We start from the raw sequence: 15,054 nt of genomic DNA on the forward strand, positions 1-15,054 counted from the left end.
AATTTTTATGTGCCAAAATTTTTATGTGCCCATTTTATGTGCCCATGGCTTCAATACTGTCTTTGGGACATTTTTCGATAATATCCTGTATTTATTCTGATCCCACGAATGATGAATCCTACACCCTCACAAAAAAAAATCGCTTCTGTAACATATACCCCAGACACATTTTGCTTCAAGCATATATATTTTCAGGATTGGTCCAAACAAAATATTGTTTGTTTTGTTCAAACATATTATGTTTCACCTTAGGGCATACATTGGTAGTAAAAAATTTTAATGAAATTTTCTTTGTGTGGATATATTTTTAAGGCGCCAATTGGTTACATCCATTATTTTACTTGCAGCATACTCTCTAGGTCTCTCTTTCTAAACACATATATGTTATAGGCTATTTCTAAATTAATATATGTTCGCATCGAAACTTATTATATTTACAAACATTTAATATCCCAAACATAATATGTTCTAACAAAATTTGAGTTCGAAACATAAAATTTTTACACCCAAACATATGAAAAACAGTCTTTTTCGTCCATGGTGTAGCCACACCCTTACCATTGGCGACGCTTGAGTTCTGGTGAGCAATCGAAGGTGTAAAATTTCAGCTTAGCTCTGAGACAAGTAAACCCGACCATTTTTTATGCTTACAAACTGCTCAATTTGCAATGGCTTCTCAAGGAATTGTTTCGTATTTACAAGTGAAGCAATTCCTTGGCTATTTCCAGACTAACTTCTTTTTTGTGCATCGATGAGATCTTGACATTTTGGAAACTCCAATGGCTTTAGTCCAAGCTCATCCCTCAATATGTATTGCATTCGTACTCGCGATATGTTCAGCTCGCGAGCAAGTTTTCTACCGATGTGGTCAGTTCAGATTTGACCGAAGTCCATGGTCAAATCTGACCTTCACTTTTCGGATCATTTCTAGTGTTGTCACCTTTTGGACGATATGCAACACTGCCAGTATCGCAGTAACGAGCAATATGACGAAAACCAAAAGATTTCTTCACATTTCAATGCTGGAGAGCTCTTACGATAGCCGCTTGTGGTTTTCCAACCAAATAGAAATCAATCGCATTATCACCATAAATTTCCATAACGAATAACTTTATTCCTGAAAGAAATAGATCCTAATGATTTTGAAGCTTGTAAATAATAAAAAGAAGTTTCAGTTGAATAAATCTGTGAGTTATCAGAAATGATGGAAACCTGAAGTTGGTTGCAATACATATCAATACTGGAAAAAAAGACGTGCTCGGTTTCAAAGATTTTTCCTTTATTTACACTAACGATTTGAGCATTTATTTCGAGCCAAAGAAGCGGAGAATTGAAGTAAGGGTACATTTAAAAAAATTTTTCTTTTAAATTTGAGTTTTACGTACTTGATTCTACGAAAAAATTTAATTTATTCCCTTTTACAGCTTTTTTCTTCATTTACCGTCAAAGTTATTTAAAACCGTGTTAACGACAACTTATGTTTCCAAAATCAGACTCGACTTTAAGTAGAAATTATGCTATGTTTCAAGTAAGCACGTTTTTTAAATAAAGCTTAAATCATATCCTATTTTTGAACGCTTTTTTCGTCGTAGTCAAGACACAAAAATCAAAAAATTTAAAGACTATTTCATTAATTTTGTAGAATTTTTCAGAATTATTAAAGCCAAGTTGACCTTAGTGAAATTTTTCATATGACTACACCCAATTTTATATCGAATCGCTTAACTGTAAAGACCAAACGATTTCATTAAAAAGTTAATCAACTTTTGCACAAGAAAAAAAACTGTATAACAGATAATGCATCTTCAATGATAAGTATTTTAAGGACATGAATTTTTCGGCCACACGACAATATTTTTGTCAGGTTAAAAATATTATCTTACGTCTCTTTTTATCTCCAATGTTTGTTATTAATTGCCTTCTTCTATTTCACAGGTACAATTGGATGAAGCTACAGATGCTTGGGGTATTAAAGTGGAACGTGTTGAAATGTAAGTACTATTCCTTTAATACATAAAAGTATGGAAAACCCATAGCTTACCATTCCTGAGTTCCCCACTATAAATCAATCACAGCAAAATGAGTTAAAATGAAAGGTGTAAAAATCTGCTTTAGTTTTAATACCACCACCATACGATGTAGGAATCATAAGTTTGTCATTCCATTGTAATATAGTTATAAGATATTGTCTTAGACTTGCAACCCTTAGAATGCACAATAAGACTTAGCCTATATTCCAAAAATTCAATATCACAATTAATTTAAAGAATGATAAAATTTTCCAAAGGAAAAAAAATTTGACAAAATTTTCTATAGAAATCAAATTTAAAAAAACAAGTAAGGAAAGTCTAAAGTCGGGCGGGCCCAACTATATTATACCCTGCACCACTTTGTAGATCCAAATTTTTGATACCATATCAAATCCGTCAAATGTGTTGGGGGTTATATGTTGGTCCCAAATACATACATTTAAATATCACTCGATCTGGACAGAATTTGAGAGACTTCTACAAAACCCATAGACTCAAAATTTAAGTCGGCTAATGCACTAGGGTGGAACACAATGTTAGTAAAAAATATGGGAAACATTTAAATCTGAAGCAATTTTAAGGAAACTTTAAGGAACAATTTAATTATTATATATCGCTCGATATATATGTATTAGAAGTTTAGTAAAATTAGAGTCATGTTTACAACTTTTTGACTAAGCAGTGTCGATTTTACAAGGAAAATGTTGGTATTTTGACCACTTTTCTCGAAATCAGAAAAATATATATATGGGAACTATATCTAAATCTGAACCGATTTCAATGAAATTTGGCACGCATAGTTAAAATGCTAATTCTACTCCCTGTGCAAAATTTAAACTAAATCGGAGTAAAAAATTGGCCTCTGTGGTCATATGAGTGTAAATCGGGCGAAAGCTATATATGGGAGCTATATCTAAATCTGAACCGATGTCAACCAAATTTGGCACGCATAGCTACAATGCTAATTCTACTCCCTGTGCAAAATTTCAACTAAATCGGAGTTAAAAATTGGCCTCTGTGGTCATATGAGTGTAAATCGGGCGAAAGCTATATATGGGAGCTATATCTAAATCTGAACCGATGTCAACCAACTTTGGCACGCATAGCTACAATGCTAATTCTACTCCCTGTGCAAAATGTCAACTTCATCGGAGTAAAAAATTGGCCTCTGTGGTCATATGAGTGTAAATCGGGCGAAAGCTATATATGGGAGCTATATCGAAATCTGAATCGATTTCAACCAAATTTGGCACGCATAGCTACAATGCTAATTCTACTCCCTGTGCAAAATGTCAACTAAATCGGAGCAAAAAATTGTCCTCTGTGGTCATTTGAGTGTAAATCGGGCGAAAGCTATATATGGGAGCTATATCTAAATCTGAACCGATTTCAACCAAATTTGCCACGCATAGCTACAATGCTAATTCTACTCCCTGTGCAAAATTTCAACTAAATCAGAGCAAAAAATTGTCCTCTGTGGGCAAATGAGTGTAAATCGGGCGAAAGCTATATATGGGAGCTATATCTAAATCTGAACCGATTTGGCTGATATTTCGCAAGTTTTTCGAGACTCATAAAATATTCGGATGTACGGAATTTTAGGAAGATCGGTTGATATACACGCCAATTATGACCAGATCGGTGAAAAATATATATGGCAGCTATATCTAAATCTGAACCGATTTTTTCCAAAATCAATAGCGATTGTCTTTGAGCCGAAACAGGACCCTATACCAAATTTTAGGACAATCGGACTAAAACTGCGAGCTGTACTTTGCACACAAAAATACATCAACAGACAGACAGACAGACGGACAGACAGACAGACGGACATCGCTAAATCGACTCAGAATTTAATTCTAAGACGATCGGTATACTAAACGATGGGTCTCAGACTTTTCCTTCTTGGCGTTACATACAAATGCACAAACTTATTATACCCTGTACCACAGTAGTGGTGAAGGGTATAACACAAACTTATTATACCCTGTACCACAGTAGTGGTGAAGGGTATAAAAATCTATATAAATAGAATTTTGACAAAATTTACTATAAAAATAAAATTATGACAACATTTTCTATAGAAATAAAATTTTGACAAAATTTTCTATAGAAATAAAAATCTGACAAAATTTTCTATAGAAATATGTTTTTGGAATAAAACTTTGACAAACTTTTTTTAAAATTTTGACAAAATTACTTATGGAAGTAAAATTTTGACAACATTTTTATAGAAATAAATTTTTGACAAAATTTTCTATAAAAATAAATTTTTGACGAAATTTCCCCACGTGAAATGGATCAACCACAGGACCGGTACAGAACTAGTCCCTGGTGTGTATGTTCGTTTTGGTCAAGACGTATGGAAGGGACCGGTCACTTTAACATGGGTTTGTCATTGACAGGGTAAATTTGCTCTTCAGGACACGTTTTGGAATTAGTCCTTGGTGTGTATGTCCTCGTTTTGGTCAAGACGTATGGAAGGGACCGGTCACTTTAACATGGGTTTGTCATTGACAGGGTAATTTTGCTCTTCAGGACACGTTTTGGACTCATTTCAAAGGACACGTCCTCAGAAATGAAAAACTTTTGAAATATATTGAACAATAGGTTATTCTGATAATTCCATTTCACTAAATGTGTAGATCCAACAAGATTTTTATACCAAGCGATGGAAATCTATAAATTATGAATATTTAAAAACTGCGACAAACTGGATCACCGGTACCAATTTCCCGTAGGGTTTCTATAGAAATAAAATTTTGACGGAAATTTCTATAAAATTAAAATTTTGGCAAAATTTTCTATGGGAATAAAATTTTGACAAACATTTTCTATAGAAACAAAATATTGACAAACTCCAACATGTAATTTCTTTCGAGTGGTAGATTATGTTTGGCATGTGTGGCAATCGTGGCGGGTTAGCGTGATTTCAACAGGGGAGCCACCGTGGTGCAATGGTTAGCATGCCCGCCTTGCATACACAAGGTCGTGGGTTCGATTCCTGCTTCGACCGAACACCAAAAAAGATTTCCAACGGTGGATTATCCCACCTCAGTAATGCTGGTGACATTTCTGAGGGTTTGAAAGCTTCTCTAAGTGGTTTCACTGCAAGGTGGAACGCCGTTCGGACTCGGCTATAAAAAGGAGATCCCTTGTCATTGAGCTTAACATGGAATCGGGCAGCACTCAGTGATCAGAGAGAAAGTTCACCAATGTGGTATCACAATGGACTGAATAGTCTAAGTCAGCCTGATACATCGGGCTGCCACCTAACCTAACCTAACAGGGGACGCACGGACGTCTCTAGATCGACTGAGAATCAGATCGAAATCAATGCCGCAACTGGATCGTGAGCTGAAGAACATGAGCTTGCACTAAAACTATTTCAGTTCCAAACAGTTCAAGAGCACACTGATACACAAAACAATATGTCTGGAAAGAGCAAATGTATTGCTTCGCTTGCACGAAATTGGCACGTTACAGAATTTGGTTTTCTCCGATGGGAAGTGTGAGCGGCCTAAACGGTCGATGGCCGCTCCCCTCAACTAGTTAAACGGGGGTTTAAAGTAAATGTCGAAGAGCATCGGGAAAATGTCCTAAAGCTTCCAAAATACCCTTTACCTAGATTTCAACTGTCATTTGCCTTATAAAAACTAAGTGATTTAAAATCCACTTTTAATAGATATTGAGCCTAATGTGTATGAGGTACAAATTGAAATGGGAAGTTGTAATTTAGTAGTATGTTTAATTTGTGATATCAGACCACTGTGCAATTCTCAAAAATGTCAACCACAATCTCAGCAAAAAACTCATTGATGGTTAGGACAGAAATCTCTTTGTGCATTCTTAAAAAAAAGTCTCTAAGAGTATATGCCATTCATTTTACGTTTTCTTTCTTTTTATCCAAAATCCACTGCTATCGCATCGACACTATCATAGGTAGATTAAATTAAAGATTCCTAAAATTTTTTTCCACATTGTAAGGCAGGTGTAAAAATTCTTGAATATTTGTTTTCTGTTCAGTGCAATTTCTTCGGTCATTGTGAAGTATACAAATGATGTCCTTGCAAAAATATTTTACACTTAGATGAACAATTGAGGGAAGAGATAAATAGAATTTCCTTAATTCCAGGCTAGATATAACAAGTATATACAGCAGTAAGTTCGGTCGGGCCGAATCTTAAATACCCACCACCATGAATCAAATATTATAGTTTCATGTGAAAATTTTCAACCAATGCACTTCCCGAAGATAAATTCAAAGATTTTACCTTTAAAGACTAGATCAGATTCTAGATTTATAAGAGTGAGTAAGAGTGAGTTTTAGAGGAATCATAATCATTAAATAACGCCTTGATTTGAAATCGAAAATCTGTAGATTTTTACCCCCCATTATTTAAATGATTACCAGAAGTAAAATTTGGAAATTATACATTCAGATTCAAACAATTTGTTTATCAGTGCACATGTACCGATACTCACCATTTTCGGCGCACCTCTTTACGGTCCTAAAATAATTCTAGATTACAAATTTCATGCCAAATGGATAAAAACTAAAATGGAGAGATCGGTCTATTCTATATGGGGGCTATACCAAAACATGGACCGATACTCACCTTTTTATGGTCTTAAAATACCTCTAGATTTCTAATTTCAGGAAATTGGATAACAACTATGGTTTCTAAAAGCCCAAGAAGTAAAATCCGGAGATCGGTCTATATCAAAACATGGACCGATACTCACCATTTTAAGCACACCTCTTTACGGTTCTAAACTACCTCTCGATTTCCAATTTCAGGTAAATTGGATAAAAACTACGGTTTCTAAAAGCCCAAGAAGTAAAATTGAGAGATCGGTCCATTTGAAGATATACCAAAACATGGACCAATACACGCCATTTACGGCACTCGTATTTGTGGTCCTAAAATACCTCTAGGTTTCTCATTTCCGGCAAATTGGATCATTACTTGCCCACCTATTTATGGTCCTCAAATCTTCCAGATTTTCGATTTCAGGCAAATTGGATAAAAAATACGAATTCTAGAAGCCCAAAAAGTAATACCGGGAGATCGGTCTATATGGGGGCTATACTAAAACATTGACCAATACTCACAATTTTCGCCGCACCTCTTTATGTCCTAATATAACTCTAGATTTCCAATTTCAGGCAAATTTGAAAAACCTACGGATTCTAGAAGCCCAAGAAGTAAAATCGGGAGATCGGTCTATATTTGGGGCTATACCAAAACATGGGCCGATACTTACCATTTTCGACACACCTATTTATGGTCCTAAAATACCTCTAGATTTAAAATTTTAGGCAAATTTGATAGAAACTATAGTTTCTATAAGCCCAAGACCCCAAATCGGGGGGGTCGGTTTATATGGGGACTATATCAAAACCTGAACCGATATACGAACTTGACCTGCCTGTAGACAAAGGAAGAGTTTGTGCAAAATTTCAGCACGATTGCTTCATTATTGAAGACTAAGTCCCCGGTCTGACACATAGATAGCGTCGCTAGTATTAAATGCATATTATTATTCCCACCACCATAGAATGGTGACGGGGGTTTAATAAGTTTGTCATTCCGTTTGTAACACATCGAAATATCGATTTCCGACTATATAAAGTATATATATTCTTGATCAGGGAGAAATTCTAAGACGATATAACGATGTCCGTCTGTGTGTCTGTCTGGCTGACTGTCTGTTGTAATCACGCTACAGTCTTCAAAAATGAAGCAATCGTGCTGAAATTTTGCACAAACTCGTCTTTTGTCTGCAGGCAGGTCAAGTTCGAAGATGGGCTATATCGGTCCAGGCTTTTATATAGTCCCCATATAAACCGACCTCCCGATTTGGGGTCTTGGGCTTATAGAAATCGTAGTTTTTATCCAATTTGCCTGAAATTTGAAATCTAGAGGTATTGTAGGACCACAAAAATGTGTGCCAAAAATTGTGAGTATTGGTCCATGGTTTGGTATGGTCCTCATATAAAACGACCTCCCGATTTCGGGTCTTGGGCTTATAGAAACGGTAGTTTTTATCCGATTTGACTGAAATTGGAAATCTAGAAGTATTTTAGAACCATAAAGAGGTGTGCCGAAAATGGTGAGTATCGGTCCATAGTTTGGTATAGCCCCCATATAGACAGATTTCCCGATTTTACTTCTTGGGCTTCTAGAATCCGAAGCTTTTATCCTATTTGCATGAAATTGGAAATCTAGAGGTATTTTCGGGTCATAAAGAGGTGTGCCGAAAACGGTGAGTGTCGGTCCATATTTTAGTATAGCCCCCATAAGAACGATCTCCCGATTTAACTCCTTGGGTTTCTAGAAACCGTAGTTTTTATCTGATTTGCATGAAATTGTAAATATTCTGGTATTATAGGCTCACAAAAAGTGTATCGGATTAAGGTTTTATCGGTCCATTTGGTAATGCCTTCATATAGACCGACTTCACTTCTTGAGGGTATGGAAGGCGCACTGATCATGAAAATAGCTTGCAACTCAATGTAAAATTTCCAGATTTTTTTCTACAGATTTAAGATTTCAAATCAAGACGTGATTTTATAATTTTCTTGCACACTTACAAGCGATGCTAATGATTCCTCTAAAACTCAAACAAAAATGGTTCTTATAAATCCAGAATCTGATATAATCCTCATTATAATCTTCATAGAAGAAATCTTTAAATTTATCTTCGGGAAGAGTCCTCAAGTCCTCAAGCCCTCCTGAAATTTCACAGGAAACCTTAATGTTTGGTTCATGGTGGTGGGTATTTAAGATTCGGCCCTGCCGAACTTACTGCTATATATACTTGTTTTTATATAGTACTAACCTTCAAATGATTCGTGTGTAAGTCAATTAGTTTGTGAGATAGAGCGTCTTTTGTGAAGCAACTTTTGTTATTGTGAAAAAAAATGGAAAAAAAGGAATTTCGTGTTTTGATAAAATACTGTTTTCTGAAGGTTCCGGACTCTGTCCCAGGGAAATCAACAATAATTGTTTGGTATGCAAAATTCAAGCGTGGTAAAATGAGCACGGAGGATGGTGAACGCAGTGGACGCCCGAAAGAGGTGGTTACCGACGAAAACATCAAAAAAATCCACGAAATGATTTTGAATGACCTAAAATTAAGTTTATCGAGATAGCAGAGGCCTTAAAGATATCAAAGGAACGTGTTGGTAAAAACCATCAACAGTGACTATTATATGGCGTTAGTGGAGCGTTTGAAGGTCGAAATCGCGGCAAAACGGTCCCATATGAAGAAGAAAAAAGTGGTGTTCCACCAAGACAACGCACCGTGCCACAAGTCATTGAGAACGATGGCAAAAATTCATGAATTGGTTTTGGAATTGCTTCCCCATCCACCATATTCTCCAGATCTGGCCCCAGCGACTTTTTCTTGTTCTCAGACCTCACACGGATGATCGCAGGAAAAAATTTGGCTGCAATGAAGAGGTGATCGCCGAAACTGAGGCCTATTTTGAGGCAAAACCGAAGGAGTACTACAACAATGATATCAAAAAATTGGAAGGTCGTTATAATCGTTGTATCGCTCTTGAAGGGAACTATGTTGAATAATAAAAACGAATTTTGACAAAAAAAATGTGTTTTTCTTTGTTAGACCGGGGTCTTATCATCCAACCTGTTAAGTCCAAATCGGACGAAAGATATATATGGGAGCTATATCTAAATCTGAACCGATTTGGCTGATATTTTGCCCATTTTATGAGAGCGCCAAAATATTTGGCTGTACGAAATTTTAGGACAATATGTCCATAAATACGCCATAAATATGACCAGATCGATGATAAATATATATGGCAGCTATACCTAAATATGAACCGTTTTTATACCCTAAATCACATAGTGGTCAGGGTATAATAAGTTTGATCGGCCAAAAAATGTGCCTACCAGAAATATTGATTTCAGACCCCATAAAATATATACCAATCGACTCAGAATCACCTACTGAGTCGATCTAGCGCTTGGTGTCCGTCCGTCCGTCCGTCCGTCTGTCCATGTATTTGTTGTTCACAGGATTCCGGTCGCAATTATTAACCGATTTTGATGAAATTTGGTACAGGGAGTTTTTTGGGCACAAGGACGAACGCTATTGAATTTGGAAGAAATCGGATCAAATTTAGATATAGCTCCCATATATATGTATCGCCCGATTTCGACAAATGGGGTCACGTTGCGCGTTTTTTCAAACGGATCATCACCAAATTTTGCAAAAGGTAATCTTTTCCATCGCCTTTCAAGTCTGCAAAATTTCATCCACATCGGTTCAGATTTAGATATAGCTCTCATATATAAGTATCGCCCGATTTTCCCAAATTGGGCCACAAAACCTTTATTTATCAACCGATCTTACTCAAATTTGGCTAAATGTAGTCTTCTATAGCACTAACTATATGTGCAAAAAATCATCGAAATCGGTTCAGATTTAGATAGCTCCCATATATACGTATAGCCCGATTTTCCCAAATTTGGCCATAGAACCCTTATTTATTAACCGATCTTACTAAAAGTTGGCTAGATCCAGTCCTCTATATTACTAACTATATGTGCAAAATTTCATCGAAATCGGTTCATATGTAGATATATATGTATCACCCGATTTTGAAAAATTCGCTCCTGATAACCTTATATTTGACCATACAGGACTCATTTCTTAACTGATCTTACTCAAATCTTGCACAAGGTAACCTTTTGTGGTATTAATCAAACCCGCAGAATATTATGCAAATTGGTTCAGATTTAGATATAGCTTCCAAATATATGCATCGCTCGATTTTCCCAAATTTGACCATAGTACTCTTATTTATTAACCAATGTTACTCAAATTTCAAATTTTGATGTACTAGCCGATCGTACTTATACGTACTTGTAGCTCTTACATAAGAATATTGCTCGACTTTTACAAATTTGTATTTATTACCCACACTAATTGGGCGATTTTCTGTTTTTTAATAATGGGCTCAATATTAGTGGCATACTAACTCCGTAGGTGCAATATCAACACAGCCAGTGTTGCTAGAAGTAGGGGAAATTCCCTATATGTAGGGTTTTTCTAATATTTAGCGTCTTGTAGGGACGTAGGGTCACAATATAGGACATTTTCACTCAACACAATTTGCAATCATTTTTACATTTTTGTGGCTCTAGAGGAGGAAATTAGAAGCCGGCAAGGCTTGATCTTTAACAATGTGTGGTAAACTTTATTCCTGTAGAAAATTTTGTCAACATTTTATTTCTATAGAACATTTTGTCAAAATTGTATTTCTATAGAAAATTTTTTCAAAGTATTATTTCTATAAAAAATTTTCTCAAAATTTTATTTCTATGGAATTTTTTCTCAAAATTTTATTTCTATAGAATTTATTGTCAACATTTTATTTCTATAGAAAAATTTCTGACAAAAATTTGTTTAAGGAAACTTTTTCCAAAATTTTATTTTTATAGAGATTTAACAAAAAGATTACTAATTTGGGTAGAATTCTACCAACTGTGGCAACCGTGGTGGTAATACACATTTATATTCTAAGTTATATACGTTGCATATTCATGTTTGAGGATAATAAAGTACTTAGAACCATTTTTGTTTTGTACAATTTTTTAAATTTAACGATAAATATAGTAGGGAAAATTGTTTGGGAATGTATGGGAAAGTAGGGAACTTTTTTTGTCCTTGTAGGGTAAACCGAACATTTTCCCTAGCAACATTGACTATGAGCTATAGTCAGATTGATACAAAGCACCCATAGACATGTACCCCTTAATTTTCTTAAATATGCAACTGCGGTTTATCTCCCAGACCTATATGCTACCCCACAAATGCTTATGATTACAAATTCTGTAATGGTGGTTTAGGGTATGATATAGTCGGCCCCGCCCGACTTTCTACTTTACTTACTTTACTTACAAACTTATTATACCCTGAACCCCAGTAGTGGGTATAAAAATAATTTTGAAGCAAAGATTATACACTTTATCTTAATTAAAATGTCATTATTATAAAGAAATTTGTCCCTAATATTTTGTAAATTGTGCATCTTAAAATTTAGGTTGTGTTTAATATCACATAAATGTTTTTTCATTGTTGGTATGGTGGCCTCTCCTTTCCTTCAAATTTCAAAATAAAATGCAAAGTAGAAGGTTTCCTTTCCGTTTAAATATCCAAAAATCAAGTACCCCATATTGATTTGATAACCTTCTCTACGTCGTTTGTAAACTATGGGAATTTTAATTTTTCAATATACTAAAAAAGTGGGGGAAATTTAAGGTCCTCCTCGACCAAATATCGAAAAATTATGCAGCGTATCTTTGAGTGTGGCGTACATTCCCTGAAAATATCAAGCAAACCAGATAACATAAACACTATTTTCACAAATCAGGGATGGTTCCCCTTCCCATTAATATATAACAAAATGATGTAGCCCATATTACTTTCATAACCATGTCCTCAGTAATTTTCAAGATAAATCGGAGAAGCGTAACTTTTTCATTGTATGTTCTTAAGGAAAAAGTCGGACATATGAGAGGCTCCCTTCCCCGTCTAAATATCACAAAATCCGGTACCCCATCTAAATTTCATAAGCTCCCCCAGGTTCTCTGTAAATTTCCAGAAAGTCGCAACATTTTAGTTCTTTCACTGTACTTTAAAGAACGTAGGGTAACGGAGAGGTCCCCCTTCCCTGACCAAATGTTAATTAATCATATTAATTTCATGACCTTCCCCAGGTTATCTGTAAATTTCCAGAAAGTCACAATATTTTAGTTTTTTCAATATACTTTAAAAAAAAGTGAGGTAAAGGGGAAAAAAGTAGGTACAACTTTAAGACACAATTCTCTTTTAAATTTAAGTTTTACGTACTTAATTCTAGGTAATAAAGTTTAATTTATTGTTCTTTTTTTCCATTTTTCTTCATGTAGTATCAGAGTCTTTTAAAAACATGTTAACGAAAATTAAATTTCCAAATTCAAACTGGACTCCAAGTAGAAATTATTCTGTATTTCAAGTCAAAAACTCTTTAAAATAAAGAGTTGAAAATTTTCCTATTTTTAAACGCTTTTTTGCTTTAAGGTGAGTATTAAGTTCGAGTTTAGCCGTTAATTTTCACTAAAATGAAAACTAAATCAGTAAAAAAAGTAATAAAATTATACATATTTGTTGCAGACTTCATTATAACATGACGGGGAATATCCCAACGCAAATTTTCACAAAGTTTGTATTCATTAAAATGGATTATTAAAGAAAAGTAATCGTGAAAAAATGACGATTTTAGCGGCTAAACTCGAACTTAATACCCACCTTTATAGTCAAGATACAACAAGTCAACAAATTTATTGACGATTTCATAAATTTTAAGGAGTTCTTCAGATGTATAAACGCCAAGTTTACCTTAAACACAATTATCTTTATCTTTTAGGATACCCAATTTTAAGTCCTTAACTATAACGACTTCATTGAAAAGTTTATCCAGTTTTGGACAGGGAAACAAAATTTATATCAGAGAAATGCGCCTTCTATGCTAAGCAAAATTCGGATTCGTATTTTAACGATATAAAATCTTTTTTTACGATACTTTACGATTTTACGATAATATTTTTTTCAGTGCAGGCGATACATTTTTCCTACGCTTTTCTAAAAACTAATTAAATATATGAAATTGAGTCCAAATCGGATCTGATTTTAATATGTATATGGGATTTTAATATGTATGTATATGGGAGCCACAGTGGTGCAATGGTTAGCGTGCCCGCCTTGCATACACAAGGTCGTGGATTCGATTCCTGCTACGACCGAACACCAAAAAGTTTTTCAGCGGTGGATTATCCCACCTCAGTAATGCTGGTGACATATCTGAGTGTTTCAAAGCTTCTCTAAGTAGTTTCACTGCAATGTGGAATGCCGTTCGGACTCGGCTATAAAAAAGGAGGTCTCTTGTCATTGAGCTTAACATGGAATCAGGCAGCGCTCAGTTATAAGAGAGAAGTTCACCAATGTGGTATCACAATAGACTGAAGACTCTAAGTGAGCCTGATACATCTGGCTGCCACCTAACCTAACCTATGTCCTCAGTATATAGATCCCAACAAATTTAATGGTCTACAGAAAATTGAAATAACCAAAAAAAGAAAATTGGTCCCCTTCATTATGCGAATGAAGTCCAGACTCTGCCGCCTCATTGTCTTTAGCAATTAATTTTAGTAGCTTGGAAAGCTTTCGTATAAGCCTCAATGTCTTTTTACCCCATGGGGATAATATCAACACTATGGCGGTTATTGCCTATGAGCTCTTCGCTGAAAAAAAAATAATGTAAACGCAATTTTGTTTAACAAATTGCGAGCATCCTAAATCACCATTACTTTAATTCTATCACCCACACCAACATCCGGAATTTTATATATATTCCAAGAATTGCCCAAAATTTAATGTAGACATCCGCGTTCATGTTAAAATGATAATAACATTAATAATGTCATGAAATTCATGTTTACCCTGACCCTAACCACATACCCATTCATGATGTCAGAGTCCACTTTTAACCACTTGGCCTCAAACGCCATGAAAGAAAACCAAGCGAGGTGACCCTTTTATGCAGCATCAGTAACACCAAACCTGTTGTGGCGAAGATAGCTTTGGTTTCCTGGTGTGAGGACCACATTTAGTTTGGATAAAGTAAATGCGCTTAGCTTGGTATTGGCTTGACTGGGTGACCCAACGACTGACGGACCGATAAAGCAAAGCCATACCAAACTTAAGTAATCACTTAAGGATACAACTGTGCCAAGTGCGTTTGCTACCCACCAACTCTTACTTAAGTGAAAAATGTCACAGTTGATGCCGTCATCATCAACACTGTGATATTGTTGCCACCATCACCATCGTCAGTTGACATCGAATGTAGGTCGTTAAGTCATAGTAAACATTGAAAGCATTTTCCCAGTGAAATTATGCTTCTCGTTTCACAATTATGAGATAAACATAAAGCTGCTTAATGAGA

The 15,054-nt window shown here is 35.3% G+C and overlaps 1 protein-coding gene across 1 annotated transcript in view; it reads left to right on the top strand.

Annotated features, from left to right (window-relative positions):
* Positions 1-15,054, top strand: part of LOC142234152 (band 7 protein AGAP004871) — a 47,271-nt gene that overhangs the window by 25,043 nt on the left and 7,174 nt on the right. The window contains exon 5 of the mRNA XM_075305235.1: positions 1,936-1,991. Within this exon, the coding sequence (XP_075161350.1) occupies positions 1,936-1,991 (56 nt within the window). The remainder of the gene's footprint in view (positions 1-1,935; positions 1,992-15,054) is intronic.

Source organism: Haematobia irritans, chromosome 4 (genome assembly GCF_050003625.1).
Source record: "Haematobia irritans isolate KBUSLIRL chromosome 4, ASM5000362v1, whole genome shotgun sequence".
NCBI lineage: Eukaryota > Metazoa > Arthropoda > Insecta > Diptera > Muscidae > Haematobia > Haematobia irritans.